Source organism: Gopherus evgoodei, chromosome 17 (genome assembly GCF_007399415.2).
Source record: "Gopherus evgoodei ecotype Sinaloan lineage chromosome 17, rGopEvg1_v1.p, whole genome shotgun sequence".
Taxonomy (NCBI): domain Eukaryota; kingdom Metazoa; phylum Chordata; order Testudines; family Testudinidae; genus Gopherus; species Gopherus evgoodei.
This window is the reverse complement of record NC_044338.1, coordinates 19,782,218-19,796,895: the sequence shown is the minus strand read 5'-3', so window position 1 is coordinate 19,796,895 and position 14,678 is coordinate 19,782,218. Positions and strand designations below refer to the sequence as shown.

The 14,678-nt window shown below is 50.2% G+C and overlaps 2 protein-coding genes across 5 annotated transcripts in view; one reads left to right on the top strand and one right to left on the bottom strand.

Moving 5' to 3' along the window:
* Positions 1–6,556, bottom strand: part of TAF15 (TATA-box binding protein associated factor 15) — a 34,487-nt gene extending 27,931 nt beyond the window's left edge. For 2 of the 4 annotated variants that reach the window (XM_030536331.1, XM_030536332.1), the window contains exon 1: positions 1,261–1,385. In XM_030536331.1, the coding sequence (XP_030392191.1) occupies positions 1,261–1,270 (10 nt within the window). In that variant the 5' untranslated portion in view covers positions 1,271–1,385. Of the gene's footprint in view, positions 1–1,260; positions 1,390–6,222 lie in introns of those variants that run through there. The other 2 variants (XM_030536335.1, XM_030536333.1) reach the window with 2 other exon arrangements.
* Positions 6,557–6,714: 158 nt separating this feature from the next.
* RHBDD2 (rhomboid domain containing 2) lies at positions 6,715–13,333 on the top strand. Its single transcript, XM_030536633.1, has 4 exons — positions 6,715–6,910; positions 8,412–8,813; positions 9,467–9,617; positions 11,824–13,333. The coding sequence occupies exons 1-4, from the start codon at positions 6,724–6,726 to the stop codon at positions 12,188–12,190; spliced, it is 1,107 nt and encodes a 368-aa protein (XP_030392493.1). The 5' UTR covers positions 6,715–6,723; the 3' UTR covers positions 12,191–13,333.
* The last annotated feature ends 1,345 nt before the right edge of the window (positions 13,334–14,678 follow it).

Genomic DNA, 14,678 nt, shown 5'->3' with positions numbered 1-14,678 from the left:
AGCTTAAAATAGATTTTGTTTTTATAATCAAGCAGAAACAGCAATGTTTTATTTTTATATTGTCTCCCCACCCCCACAGCCCTCCATCTACAATCCAATCTAGGTACCATGGATCCTGTGAATACAGGACACTTTCCCAAGGTATCAGTACCAGATGCCAGACACATTTTTGCATGTTGATGGATGCAAAGGGACTGGTGCGTTCTCAAGGAAGCCCCATGGAGATTATGGAGCAGTTAATGCTGTGACAGCGCAGCCTCTACTCCCCACCCCATCTATGAAGAGCCTCAATCCATTGAAGCAGGTGCTCTTTTTAAATCAGGGGGTAGAGGATGTAAAGGCCCCTCTCTCAGCTTTCTGCTAGGGATGAGGAAAAGGCGACAGCCCCTTGGGCTATGTGGATGTGCTTGCAGGCCCGCAGGCCTATGGAAAGCAAGATGCCAGGGTCACCCGGCGCAATCACAGCTAGAAGCGGGAGCTGATCCGGTGGGTGCCAGGAACCACACAACCCCCAGGGTCACCCTCACAGCCACTGACAGGGGACACACGCCTTCAAGTGCTGCGTTGTCACTCCCCAAAGGGCGCCCAGAGCCTAGCCCAACGAGGACACATAAGAGGGCCCCTGCTCAGCCCACAGGAGCCCCCATGAGATGAGGGAGCCACCCCACGTCCATGCTCCTAGGAGAGAAGAAAGGCACCCCCCCGACACAGGGAGGGCGGGGCTGCCCCAACGCCCCCCCCCAGGGGAGAGGCACCCCTCCCCGACACGGGGGGCGGGGCTGCCCCAACGCCCCCCCCAAGGGGAGAGGCACCCCTCCCCGACACAGGGGGGGCGGCGCTTCCCCAACGCCCCCCCCGAGGGAAGAGACACCCCTCCCCGACACGGGGGGCGGGGCTTCCCCAACGCCCCCCCCCGAGGGAAGAGACAACCCTCCCCCACACGGGGGGGCTGCCCCAACGCTCCCCCCCCAGGGAAGAGACACCCCTCCCCGACACAGGGGGGGCGGGGCTGCCCCAACGCCCCCCCCCGAGGGAAGAGACACCCCTCCCCGACACAGGGGGGCGGGGCTGCCCCAACGCCCCCCCCCGAGGGAAGAGACACCCCTCCCCGACACGAGGGGGCGGGGCTACCCCAACGCCCCCGAGGGGAAGACGAGGCCAGGGAGCGAAGTGGGAGAAACAGGGAGTCCAACATGGCGGCGGCCAGGCCCGTTTCCCCTGGCTGCGTCACACGCCGCCCCCCCGGAGCGAGGCACTCACCGGAAGCCATCCTGGCCGCCGCCCGCCGCTGGCGCGAGAGGGAAGGAGGCCGAAGCCGAGGCCCCACGCCGCGCCGGCCCCACGCGCCCCGAACAGCGCTCGCGCCGACTGCGGGCCCGCGCCGCCAATCCGCGAGCGCGGCGCCTACCACCCGGCTGCAAAGGGGAGGAAGGGGTGGAGCGTACCAATTAGTTGCCATTCGGGGGGAGTGGAGCTGTACCAATGTGCAAAGGAGGGGGCGCGGAGTCTACCATATCTAGCTTGATTTTACTTAAGGCAACACTCAGCCTCCGATTGAAGCAAGGCCATTTGGCAGGGCCCCACCCTGTGCATGGGACGTTGGAGTGCATCCCCACCAGCAGGGCTTGCGTCCCCTCCCAGAGCGCTGCCCTGTGGCTCCACAGGAACCTGCAGCATGTTGCTCCAGCTCCTAGGCTGAGGGGCAGCCAGGGGGCTCCGCACGGTGCCCCCACCCCAAGCGTCGGGTCTCCAGCTCCCAGCCCACTCCTGCACCCTGAACGCATTGCTGGCCCCACTCGGGAGCCCTCATCCCCTCCTGCACCCCGAGCCTCTGACTCAGCCTGGTGAAAATGAGCCAGTGGGTGAGAGCAAGCAACAGAGGGAGGGGGGAGTGGAGTGAGCGGGGGGACTCAAAGCAGGGGCAGGGTAAGGCTGTTCGGTTTTGTGCGAGTAGAAAGTTGGCAGCCCTACCTAAGCCTGGCTTACCCACGGCGACGCCATGGCCTAGCAAGGCAATAAATAGACTTCTGCTAAGCAGGGTAGTGACCCTGGGCAACATGCAGGACATAGTGGATGGTTTTGCTGTGATGCAGTTCCGGTGGGGCAGTAGGCGGAACGCATATCCCTATCTTGGCACCAAACCACCTTGCCAAAGAGTACATAAAGCAAAAGGGGTACTTCTCAATGGTGTTGCAAGCACTGGTGGATCACGGGATGGTCGGGAAAGGTGCATCTTTAGGAACGCACCCATCTTTAGGAACACAGATCTATTCAGAAAGCTGCAGGCAGGGACTGCCTTTCCAGACTCCAAAATAACCAATGGTGAGGTTGAAATGCCGGTAGTGATGCTGGGAGACCCAGCCTACCTCTTCCTCCCACAGCTCATGAAGCCATACACAGACAGCCTGGACATCAGTAAGGAGTGGTTCAGCCATAGACTGAGCAAGTGGAATGTGCCTTTGGATGTTTAAAAGCCCGCTGGCGTAGTTTGCTTACTAGGTTAGACCTAACGAGAGCAATATCCCCATCGTTGTTGCTGTAGGCTGTGTGCTCCATTAATATCTGTGAAACAAACGGAGAAAAGTTTCCGGCGGGTTAGGGGTGTTGAGGAAGATAGCCTGGCAGCCAGCATTGAGCAGCCAGACACCAGGGCAATAAGAAGAGCACATCGAGGCATACTGCGTCTCCATGAGGCTTTGAAAACTAGTTTTATCAATGTCCTACAGTGATGTGACCCTTATGTGTGTTGTTCCTTACCAAGCTGTCCCCCATGTACTCCCCTGTAAACTACAGCCCTGCTAACCCCAGTGTGCTGAATGAATAAAGAGCCTTTTCTCCTCAATCTATTAATTTTTATTATCCTCACGAACACTGAGAGACAGCAAAGAAAAGTAAGATAACCTGGGGCTAAGGGACTGATAACACTGGGAAGGGGAGAGAGAGACAAGGACAACTTGCTTACAATTACACTGCAATAGCAATCAAAGGTGTGAGAATGGGTACCTTCTGGTCTTCCCCTTCAGGAGCCCAAAGCATCCCCACCGCAGACCCCCAGCCCCACCGCTGGATGACCGGGGGCAGAGGGGCAAGGCCCCAGCCCTGGTCCACCGCAGCCTCAGGCCCAGAGCCCCTGGAGAGCGCAGCGACAGCACCCCCAGTTCCAGAGCTCCAGGTGTCTGGGCAGCATGGCTGGTGCACCCTCAGCCCTGGGGCTCCAGGTATCTGGGCAGCGCGGTCGCTGCGCCCCTGCCCCAGGGCGCACCTAGTCCTGGTTCTCGGGCAGCTGGGTGACACAGTTGTCGCACCCCCCCACCCCAGTGGTCAGGTGGCCGATCAGCACGGTCACCGCACCCCCAGCCCCAGGGCTCCAGGTGGCCCCCAGTCCTGGCACTTGGGTGGCCAGCCCCGGAGTGCTGTGCAGGCAGCGCGACCCAGCACCAGCTGCTCCAGCGGCCCTGAGTCCCTGCAGGAGGCATGCTGGCCTGCGGGAGGGGCCACAATAGGCTGTCCCCTTGCCTATACCCACTGCCCATGCTCAATGCACTTCCCTGCAAGCCACAACGTAAGCAGAACCCCTGGCTACTGCAAGAGTCGATTTGCTGCTGCAGCCATGGTGAGTAAGACTACGAGCCAGGGGCAGGAAATCTTGTGCTGCAGCTTTTATTCAGACATCCTTGGGATCAGCGGTTCCAACCTCAGCACAGCCCTCTTTCCCATAGCAACCGGGATGGTGCTTGAGGACAGGCAAAGCCCCGCAAATAGTTTGATTGTTACAAAAGCAGCACCGAGTTGGGGTTGAAGGGAGACAAACAGCTGAGGCCACATCAGTGTTGAGTGGAGCGGGACAGTTACTTCCCATGTCTTAAATGACACTCCTGCTAATACAGCCTGGAATTATAGTTGCCTTTTTCATAACTGCATCACACTGTTGACTCAAGTTCAATTTGTGATCCATTATCACCCCCAGGTCCTTTTCAGCACTACCACATCTAGCCAGTTAGTCCCCATTTTGTAGTTGTGCATTTGCTTTGTTTCCCCAGTGTGTAGTATTTTGTACTTGTCTTTATTGAATTTCATCTTCTTTATTTTAGACCAATTTTCCAATTTGTCAAGATTGGTTTGAATTCTAATACTGTCCTTGCAACCCCTCTCAGCTTGATGTCACCTGCAAATTTTATAAGCATGCCCTCCACTCCATTATCCAAGTCATCCATGAAAATATTGAATAGTAACAGCCACAGGACAGATCCCTGCATGACTCTGTTAGGTACATCCCCCCAGTCTGACAGCAAACCATTGATAACATCTCTTTGAGTAGTTTGCACTTGTAAACTTGTGGGCGAAGAAATGAAAGCCCAGTTAAGGCTGGGTCAAAATGTGGCCATTGCTCTATTTGTATATTATAAATTGGATCTGAATTCTTGGTCCTAGATTGATCTTTGTAGATTTTAGAATAGAGATATTCAGGCCTGCCTGTACAGGCCTAGACTTTAACAACTTCGGTGTATTTTTATCACTTAGCTAGTTACCAGGGGTATAAAACAAAGAATCAAAATCACAAGTCTGCCTGTGTCTGGGCCTTCTCTCCCTGTGGCAGTCTGAGGCCTTGTTCTTAGGTTAAGGCCTTTGGCTAGGGTGACCAGATATCCCGATTTTATAAGGACAGTCCTGATATTTGGGTTTTTTTATATATGGGCTTCTATTACCCCCCACCTCCATCCCGATTTTTCACAGTTGCTATCTGGTCAGCCTACTTTTGGCTAAGCACCAGGTGCAGCCATAAGCTGGGAAGCGTAGGTCTCATCCTCACCTCCCAAACCAGTCACATTGAAATAAGGTGCTATTGGGCTGTTAGGAAAACGATCCTGTGCTGATAGTGCCCCTCATCACCAGATAAAGATGGTTAAAGAAAACTTAGTTTGACAGCATCCTGTCTGGCAAGAAATCACTTATCAAAGTGGTTGTGGTTGTGAAACCCTCATTTCTGTATGTTTTAGCTTTATGGCCCCCACTTTTCTATTGTCAATCTGTCTGGTTCTCTAATTGTTTTTGTCGGCTGTATAATTAATTTTGCTGGGTGTAAGTTAATTAGGGTAGTGGGATATAACTGGTTAGAGAATTATGTTACAATATGTTAGGATTGGTTAGATAGATTTCAGTAAAATGATCGGTTAAGGGATAGCTGAGAATATTACTGTGTAAACGGGTCAAGCAGGAAGTGGGAGGAAAGCGAAATTGGAATGATGTTTGCTAAGGGAGGGGAATGGGGAACAGGGACATGGGGTAAACACTCTGCGGTGTCAGAGCTGGGAAGGGGGACACGGGGTAAACGTTCTGTGGGCGTCAGAGCTGGGAAGGGGGACACTGGGGAACAGACTCCATGGGTGTATAGAGATAAGCCCGACTGGTGTGAAGGGCTTCGGAATATGGTTGCTTGCAAACTAACCCCAATAAACATCGTATTGTCTGCACTTTGGACTTCTAGTCTTTTGCTGCTTGTTGTCTGTGTGACAAGACCCAGGGAAATGGGAGGGTTGAGGGAAATACCTCTAACAGCAGATTTAACTTTATATTCCCTCTTCCTCCCTCCCAAAGTCTGCACTTTAAATTCAGATCCTGTTGACTGTGAGTGAACTATAAAAAAGACTGAGGATCTGATTCAGGAAAGCTTTGGAACAGTAGCGTTCTTCCACTGCTGGAGAAAGAGAAAATATAGTCCTTTAAGTATGCTTCTGTAGCAGAGGACGCAGGAATATCTGTGCCAATTAACTGACTCACTTTGCAAAACAGCATTTCAGCAGAGGATGCAGAAGCTTGAGTGACGCTACAGACAAAAGCCTGTCAATCCATTTCAAGTCCCATTTCAAAGCTGGTAAGAGAACCTGAAAAGAAAAACTGAGCAAAGAAGTTTAATCTGTACCCAAGGTGTTTTAATAAATTAAAGGTTAGGACAATATTTATTCAGAGTGCAAACCCCACTCCACTGGGAAAAAGGGTTCCTGATTTTCTTTTAAATCACTATGAATATATTAACCTAAGGGTTAGATCTCTTCAAAATGTTTCAAAAATTAAGTTTAAGACTATGTAAGACCAGAGCAAAATCAAAGCAAGTTCAAAAATAACAAGTTGGAGGAAACATAAGCCATTTGTACAATTTTCTTCTAAATCCTAAGGGGTTTGTTATTTCAGATAACCATCAGCAGCTGGAGAAGAACAACATACCTTGCATGTAACTTGAGTTTCTGTCTGTTCTTTAAACGGAGAAAGAGGAGAGTTTTCTGACTGAGCAGATCTGATTGAGGAGACTGGTAAACAAGTTGGGTTGTTTCTTTCCTTGAGGCATAATAGCAGGAGGCAGATCCTATGAGAAGAAAGTGAAAGCATTTCTGCAGAACAAGCAGTGACTGGAATATTTCATTAAAGTGAGGTTTGTGTTGTGGGTGGGCGCAGGGCACAGGGTGGGGGTCAGACAATCACTTGCAGCCCAGGCCAGGGGAAGAGGCCTGTGCCACATGCTCCCACCCACTAGGGGGCGGGCCAGGGCGCTGGGCTGATCCAGGCAAGGAGAGAGCGCCCCGCGCAGGGCATTGCGGGAGAGGGCGGGGCCTAAGGGGCACTGTGGGCGGTGCCCCGTTGCTATGGTAACCGCATGACCCAGCCCGCCTCACCCGGAAGCGGAAGGGGGCCTGAACCCGGAAGAAGCCGGGCGGCGGAGGGAGGAGGATGCGGGCCGTGCCGGGGCAGAGCCGCTGGGCGCGGGCCTGGCCGTGTCTCCCCACCGCCGCCTTCCTCACCGCGCTGCTGTCCCTGCTGGTGTCCGGGCCCGGCCTGCTGCACAGGGCTGGGGCCGCCGAGCCGCCTCCCCGCTCCGCTGGCTCGCTGCGGCCCGGGCCGGTGCGGGCCGGGGAAGGTGAGGAGAGGAGACCCCCCGGCTCCATGGGGTGCGCCCGGGACCCACCTCTCCGGGCCCCCCGGGAGCTGCTCCCCAAAGACTCCCCACCTCGCGTGTATCCCCCCATCCTGGGCCCTCCTCGGCTGCTGCGCCCCTCGCTTCTCTTGGGACCCCACCCCCTAGGGCTCCTCCCCCAGGAGAGCCAACCTCCGGCACACCAGCCGCCGGGGGCACCCCTCCCTCCTGGTCCTATCTGCTGGAAACCTCCTTCCCCTTCCTGGGTCCACCTCCCTGTTCACCAGCTGTAGAAATCCACCAGCCCTGGGGTGCCTTCCGGGCATGCCCCTGTGCACCCCCGTCTTATCCAGAGGCCTCCTCATCGCCAGGAGCTGTCTCTCTCCACCCAAAGCTGCTGAACAGTTGCATAATACTATTGGTATTTTCTGTCCTACACCTTTTCTGTCACACACCTCTCCCCAAGGTCCTTTCTCATGCTGGAACCCTGTAGCCTCAATGGAGAACTCTCCTCATGTGGGGACTGTCCTTCTAGACTGCAGTGTTAACACCATAGATGCTGGTAATTGTCGGGTGAAGGGAGAGTTCCTGAGTTCCACAATGTTCTGGTAGGAGGATGAGGTTAAGATCTCAGGAGCTTAAAGGATCTGCCCTTCCATTCTTCATTCTTTTCCCCCAGACCCTTTTTTTCATGCCCCAGTCCCCATGTTCTCCACCCCCCAGTAGTGAATGACTTTTGTGTTTCTGTTCTGGTTAACTGAATCTGTCATGTACTCTTCTTACCTTCTCTTTGGTCCTAACTAGTTATATTAGACAATATTCTCTTTCATTTTACATATTATAAGAATCTCAGAAGTTAGAGTGGGAGGAGGACTTGTTGGGGCACCAAATCCTACCCACAGATTGAAAGTTGTGTTGGTTTGACGTCTGTGACTTACTATGTTCAGTCGCAGCCCAGTGCTGAAGAAAGAATTTATAGTCTGAGGGCCCGGTGGCACTTCTAAGGTATGATATCTTACAAACCTGTCAATATCCTTCTGCTGGGCCAGAGAAGAAGTATCAGCTACTAATGTGCTACAGTTGAAGCAAAAGCAATAAGACCATGATTAGATTGATGTGATTTTAAGGTCTGGTGCACCTCTTATCCTGATGGGGCTAAACACTTTTTGGCAAGACCAGTTCAGGTATTTCCAGACCATTACACTTTCCCAAACGCTGGTGCTGGGCCAAGGAGCAGAAAGAAAATGTCCCTGGGGCTAGCACAGCACTAATCCTGACTGTAGTTGGTGCTTTGTCCAGGTTAGATTTAAATGCCCCAAGCTGTCTGTCTTCCATCCCTTTCTGTGGAAGATTCTTCTCCAGCCTGATAGGAAACCACAGGACTTTTTATTTTATTGTTTTAATTCTATTTTATTTTCTCTTCTTCTGATCAAACTTAACATAGTAAATGGCCTAAAGCAAACTCACTGCTATCTGTACCTCTCTAAAAGAACTGTCTGCTCAGTTCACAGACTGGTGACCTATATCTTTGTCTATGAAGATCTGATATCCCTGGTATGCAGTGGTGTTATCATCTGGTACTTTGCTGGCAGCTTTGAGAAGAACGTAGGCACGGTGAAGCAATGCTTCCTCACCTTTGCCTTTGCCATTTCTTCGGCCCTGTTGTATCTCTTATTTGAGGCTGTCGTCTCTGGGGTGTCGGAGGTGGAAGATGCCAAAGGATTTACACCAGTTGCTTTTGCGATGTTGGCAGTGTCCACCACGCGTTCACGGATGAGAAGGGCACCACTCTTTGGGGTTAACATTCCCATGGTGCTGGTGCCCTGGTTAATGCTCTGTGTGGTCTGGTTTATTCCTCACTCCTCTCTCCTGAGTAACATATGTGGCCTCATAGTTGGGAAAGCCTGTATCCTTTCCAAGTGCGATGACTTGTTTAACCAGTGAAAAAAGCATGTGGGGAGCTTGATTTGTGATGGGGAAGGAGTAGGAAAAAATGCTGAATTCTGATTGCTTAGGCTCACTGACTTATTGTTGTGCTGGTTCATGGCTTTCTGTCAGCTGCTAATATATATGGAGATATACCTAGCTCATAGAGCTGGAAGGGACCCTGAAAGGTCATCAAGTCCAGCCCCCTGCCTTCACTAGCAGGACCAAGTACTGATTTTGCCCCAGATTCCTAAGTGGCCCCCTCAAGGATTGAGCTCACAACCCAGAGTTTAGCAGGCCAATGCTCAAACCAGTGAGCTCTCCCTCCTGCTTAGTGGCTCTTAGGTTTATTGTTGCTCAGATGGGCCTGATCCTGCACCCCTCACTTCCATTGCCGTCCATGAGGCTTTTGTGTACACAAGGAATGCGCTCTGGAGAGTCATGGTGCTCAGTGGGTCTGAAAACTCAGGGGGGGTAGAAGAAGCTTTTTCCAGCCATTCTGCCTTGAGAGAAACCTTGGTTTGGTGGTACAAAGGAGGTGTATTTAGAGTGGTTGCATATAGAAAGTTAATTCTGTTCTGCCCCTCCATTTGGAACCTTCCACAGTCTTCCTTAACATGCTGCTAAACTCAGATGGTCTTGGCTATTGCTTCTGTTTGGATCTCCCAGAGTCGGTGGTATCTAAGCTGGATCAGAAGTTCCCTTTCAGCCTGCTGAAGAGAATACCAGGGCTGAAGTATATTCCAGGGTCTGTTGCAGAGAGAAGAGCCTCCCAGACTAGGAAGTAAGTACATGAACTCCAATAACACTCCTTATAATCCCAAAGGGAGGCAGCAGCTGGGATGTGTAGGGAGTGTGCTCTGACAAGTGCTGGTGTGAAATGACCTTGCAAAGCTATATCATGATCTCCACTGTATTGTCTCCCCTGTTAGAGGAGAGAGTGGAATCTAATGATTAAAGCATTACACAGGGAACCAGGACGTGTGGCTTTCATTCCTGGCTGTGCTACTTGACTGGTGACCTTTGGCAAATCACTTAGCCTCGCAGGAATGTTGGGATATTGGGCTTACACAGCACTTTGAGAGTCCTCTGATGAAGGGCTTGATATAAGAACATGGTATCAGTTATTAAGTTGTCATTGCCTTCATTCCAGAGCACATTTCCAGTGCGGAGGAACAATTTCTCTGCAGAAATAGAGTTCAGGGCCTTCCAATCCCTTTATGTCCTGTAGCCATGAATGCTCACTTGTCTTCTGATAGATTTAGAAATTAGGTGGAATTTTATCCAATTCTAAAGCACTTTTACTATCAACATTCCAATCTCAATGGACAGAGGAGGGTTAAACTGCCTTGTAGCTGAAGAACTGTAGTGAGTTCTCTAACACAAGTATTTCCTTATGGTTACACCTGTTCCCTTATGACCAAAGGGGGAAATCTGAGGTATAAACACATGCCTGTAACAATACGACCTCAGGTGGTGTGACTGGATCTCCTAGGCTAATCTGGAACATGCCCTGACAATGCTTGCAAGGGAGACAAAGGGTTTGTGTATGTGAAAAGTTGATAGGTGGCGAGCTAGGGTGTGGATCTACAGTGCTGTAGCCTGCTGTGCATCTGCCATGTGCTAAAAGTTCCGTAGTGGGCTTTGATCTACAGCAGCATGGGACTTCTAGTGCCTGGTAGCCAGGTCCACGTGGATAGATAGCGCATGGCAGGTTACAGCAATGTAGAGTTGCACCCCAGCGTATCATGCACTCCCTCTCCACAGAGATGAGCCCAAGGAAAGCAGGGAAGCAGGAGGAAGTTTGTACCTCAGGGGGTTATACTGACCCAGTGCCTTTAAGCTCTTTGGGGCAGGGACTGTCTTGTGCTGTGCATACGTACTGTGCCTAGCTCAGTGGGGCCAGGACTTCTGCTGGAGCCATGAAGCTACTGTACAATTACTAATAATGTCTCTGGTGAAAGCCTTTGCTGTGCTTCTGAAGGCTCTGTGTCTTGAGTGAGATGAGATACAGACTCTTTTGGGTGAAAGGTTATAAACGTTAGCTATCAATAAATGTCTATGTGGGAAGGTGTTTCTAGGACTTCCCAGATTAACTGAGCTACGCTTGCATGTAACTATTTACCAAACACAAATCCTGTTCTTATTTCTGTAGCTTAAGTTTATCCCAGCGTAAAGAACCAAAGCAATTGTAAGATTTTTTGCTATATGTTGTTCCACTTGTCTGCTGGGATTCAGGTTAGAATATATAGTTCAAGACCAGACAGAACAGATTTCTACAGAGTTGTATGCTTTTGCATAGTGCTTTGTGGTCCATAAATGCAAGAACCAACATTGAAGTAATAAAGGAACAATCCTTCTGGGTATTTGGCAGTTGTGGTCTTTGTGATTCCGCATTCTTCCGATTTGAACAGTACTCGCCTTGGAGAATAGGGGGTCGCGAAGACCACAACTGCCAAATACCCAGCAGGATTGTTCCTTGATTACCTGTTGGGCAGAGCATCTCCTGGTTTGATTCATCCTGCTGAGTTACACCTTCTGTTGGCAGCTGCTGTTTCTGGATCCCCTCACTCCTGAATTATTCATTATACTAATAACTGACCCTGTAGCTCAGAACTGCCTATTCTTCTCTTCTCCAAAGGCCTTTGAGGCTCAGCAGGTGAATAGTTAAAGGACACACACCTTAAATGGAGGAACAGGAGATGCATACAGAATTCTTACCTTGCACAGGGTTCCATGCATGCTTGTTCCACAAGACTCTGGCCCTCATCATTGAGGGATGTGGAAATGTCTCTAGTGGTGGCTAACCAGTCTACTTTTATTTAACTGCTAAGATGGCAGCTGAGCTCAGCCTGTCATGATGGGGATTGACTGTAATGACCGTTCTGAGTAGTGGAGTCCGAGAGAGGCCTGCCCGACAGGCGCTTGTAGATATTTGGAAATGCCAGATGTGAACACACTGTAATTTTTCTTTCCCCTTTTCTCTTCAGGATTAATCCAGTGCCCGGTTCATACCCCACCCAGAGATCTTCACCTCCAGCCCTTCCTGTGGTTCAGCTGCAGCACCCTAGTGCCCAGAGCCTCGGATCCTGGCACAACTGCACACCAGCGCACATCCATGGTTCCCCCCCATACCAAACTAACCCTGCCTTTGGGAAATTCTATGTGCAGAGTCACTTCGGTGCCTCACCTAGACACTGCTGCCAACCAGCTGATCCCCACTCCCCCCAAGGTGCATGTCTGCCTGATTCTCGGATACCCACGGGGACGGAGAACTTGGAGGCCAAGTTGCAGTACGCATCAGGTTCCCCTGCAGAGAAAGTGCCAGCTGAGCTTTCAGGAGTTCAAATACACTGATCGTTCAAAGATGAGCCAGGGCCCTTCTCCTCTCGCCGGCCATTGTGTGACCAGCTTGCAGTGGAGTGCTGCTGAGGAAGGAGACTGCTTCAGAAGGATTCTTCTGATTTTAACTGATGGTGCCTGGGATGACTGGGGTCAAATCAGGCATTCGACCATAGCCCCTGAGTTTTCTGTCCCACTGCAGACTGCTCATAGACCTTTTTTCCAGGGTTCTGGTTCTTTATTTTATTTATTTTCCTTTTTAATTTTGATACATTTTTTTATCTTGGCTGAAGGCTGTGACCATTACCTACCTGTCTCTCATTCTCATGTGGAGTCCTCACTACACATTGTGGCTATGGCCTCATCTCTCTCTACTACAGCTAGGGTCCTGGTTACAACATACTTGTCCCTTGATTCAATTATGCTGTAGTGTAGATGGGTGCTAACGGTCAAAACACTGGACTAGTTGGGTTTTAACCTGACTACAGGGACTAAGGTAGGACCCTGTCTCATTTACAGTTGCAGTTTAGCCAGGACCCATATGCTGGGTTTCCGGTCGCCTACCTGCTGTATAACTGACATGGGTTTAATTTAACAGCAGTGTTCAAATGGAGATGGGGAAGAGAGCGAGATCTGGTTTATAGTTATGGCTTGGAAAGGGTTGATGCTGGCATTGTTGCAGGCGGTGTGTCTGAACGGGGTTGTGTTTCCATGTGCATCCACGGGGAAGTTCTGTGCATTGTGTTACATAGGAGGACAGATAAGATGATCCAATGGTCCTTTCTGACCTTGGAATCTAAGCTGAGACTGTGGGGACGGTGGAGTGAACTATATGGTGGCATTTTCTGCCATGCAGAATAGCTGCTGTTCCATCTGCTAGAGTCTCTAATTAGCATCAGCCATGTGGGCTGCCTTCCCCAATTATGTTGCTGTCACATAGTCTCCATGGCAGGCACCTACAGTAATTCTGCAAGCTGCCCACAATGCCAGCTTTGATTCATGAGGCTGTCCTAGATACTTGCAAAAGGGTGGGTGAATCTTATTTAAGGGATTCAGGATATTCACAGGGAGTATGAGGGTAGACTTAAACTAATGTATATAAATTAATAAATTCCAAGGCTTGAGAAGGGCTATTAAAATGAACAGGGATGAATCAAATGGAATTTAGCTGTGACTCTTCTGTACAGCATTTGATGAGCTTTTAAAATGGTCTTTGGTGCCAAAGTTAGTATTGGAGACAACTAACATAAGCAGGGGGTTGTGGGAGGTGTCAGCTAGTTAGATCAGCGTGCTGGGACTCAAAAGATCTGTGTTCTAGTCCCAGCTCTGTCACTTCTCACTGTATTATCCTGGATGGAAAGTTTATTAATCTGTTTGTTTCCTCATCTCTAAAATGGGGATAACTTCTGGCTCCTAGAGGGAGGTGAAATTTGCTTCTTATTTTAATGTGTGTTGAAGTACTTAGTTTTCACTTAATTCATCATCTTTTCTATCATCGTAATTCACAGTGCCTAACATTGTTATAGGCACCAAAGTAAAAGAAAACTGCAAATCAGGGACAATATGATGGTTTCTATTCTGTTCCACATCAGGATTCTTGGGTCAGGCGAGAAGGGCTGGATTAGCTAACATCAATATTTATAGATCACCTACTCCTAAATTTTCATCCTGTCAGTATCTGAAAGGCAGAAGTAGTGACAGAAACAACGCTGTCCATGGCCAGCTGGAATCTTGACTTTTGGTACATCATGAGCCTTGCTCGTTACTGGTGTAACTCCACTGGCTTCAGAGGAGTTACAGCAGCAATGAATTTGGCCCTACTGTGCTAAAACCATCTGATTTATCTGCCTTAGAGGTTCTCATGTACGGAGGTGCAAGCCATGGAGGATCAATCTTAAGAGCGATGGCATCCAAGTCAGTCCATTCATGGGAGTAATAACACACATATAAGCTGCATCTTTGCATAACTAGACCCTTTCTGCCAGGAACTAGGAAATGACGTCTTATGAATAAGCCTGTAGCGTCTTTGGTACACACTGCGTATTCAAAGGAGCATGCAGGGCGAGTGAGTGCCTCTGGAAAATGTATTCTCCCATGCCTGTAGGAACATGCACCCAATGTAGCTCCATCAGTTAGACTGAGGAGCAGAGCACGAGGGACTACAAACTTCAATCCAACAAGCACCCGTGCACGTGGTCAGATGAGAAGGTAGGGATGCATCCATGGAACAAAAGGAGCAACCTTAGTGAATGCAGCATAAGGCTGCCGGGTTTGGGTTTTTATCGTGGATGGAATGATTCTTTCAATGAAAAGCAGCTCATTCCTTCCTGGGCACACAAAGGCTCCTCCAGCTGCCATCTGTGGAGACGGACAGAAAGATAAGCTACCATCCACAGAAACTGAGTAGGGGAGAGGGAGTTCTTGTAGTGCTTCCCCTACTCCAGTGCAGTTGCTGTTGGGATCAACAGCAGCCAAGTGGGCCATGACGCTGCCAATCGTAGTG

Coding starts and splice junctions, on each gene's coding strand:
- RHBDD2 (XM_030536633.1), top strand. CDS start 6,724: ATGCGGGCCGTGCCGGGGCAGAGCCGCTGGGCGCGGGCCTGGCCGTGT. Junction 6,911..8,411: donor GCCGGTGCGGGCCGGGGAAG/GTGAGGAGAGGA, acceptor CTGTCTGCTCAG/TTCACAGACTGGTGACCTAT. Junction 9,618..11,823: donor AGAGCCTCCCAGACTAGGAA/GTAAGTACATGA, acceptor TTTTCTCTTCAG/GATTAATCCAGTGCCCGGTT.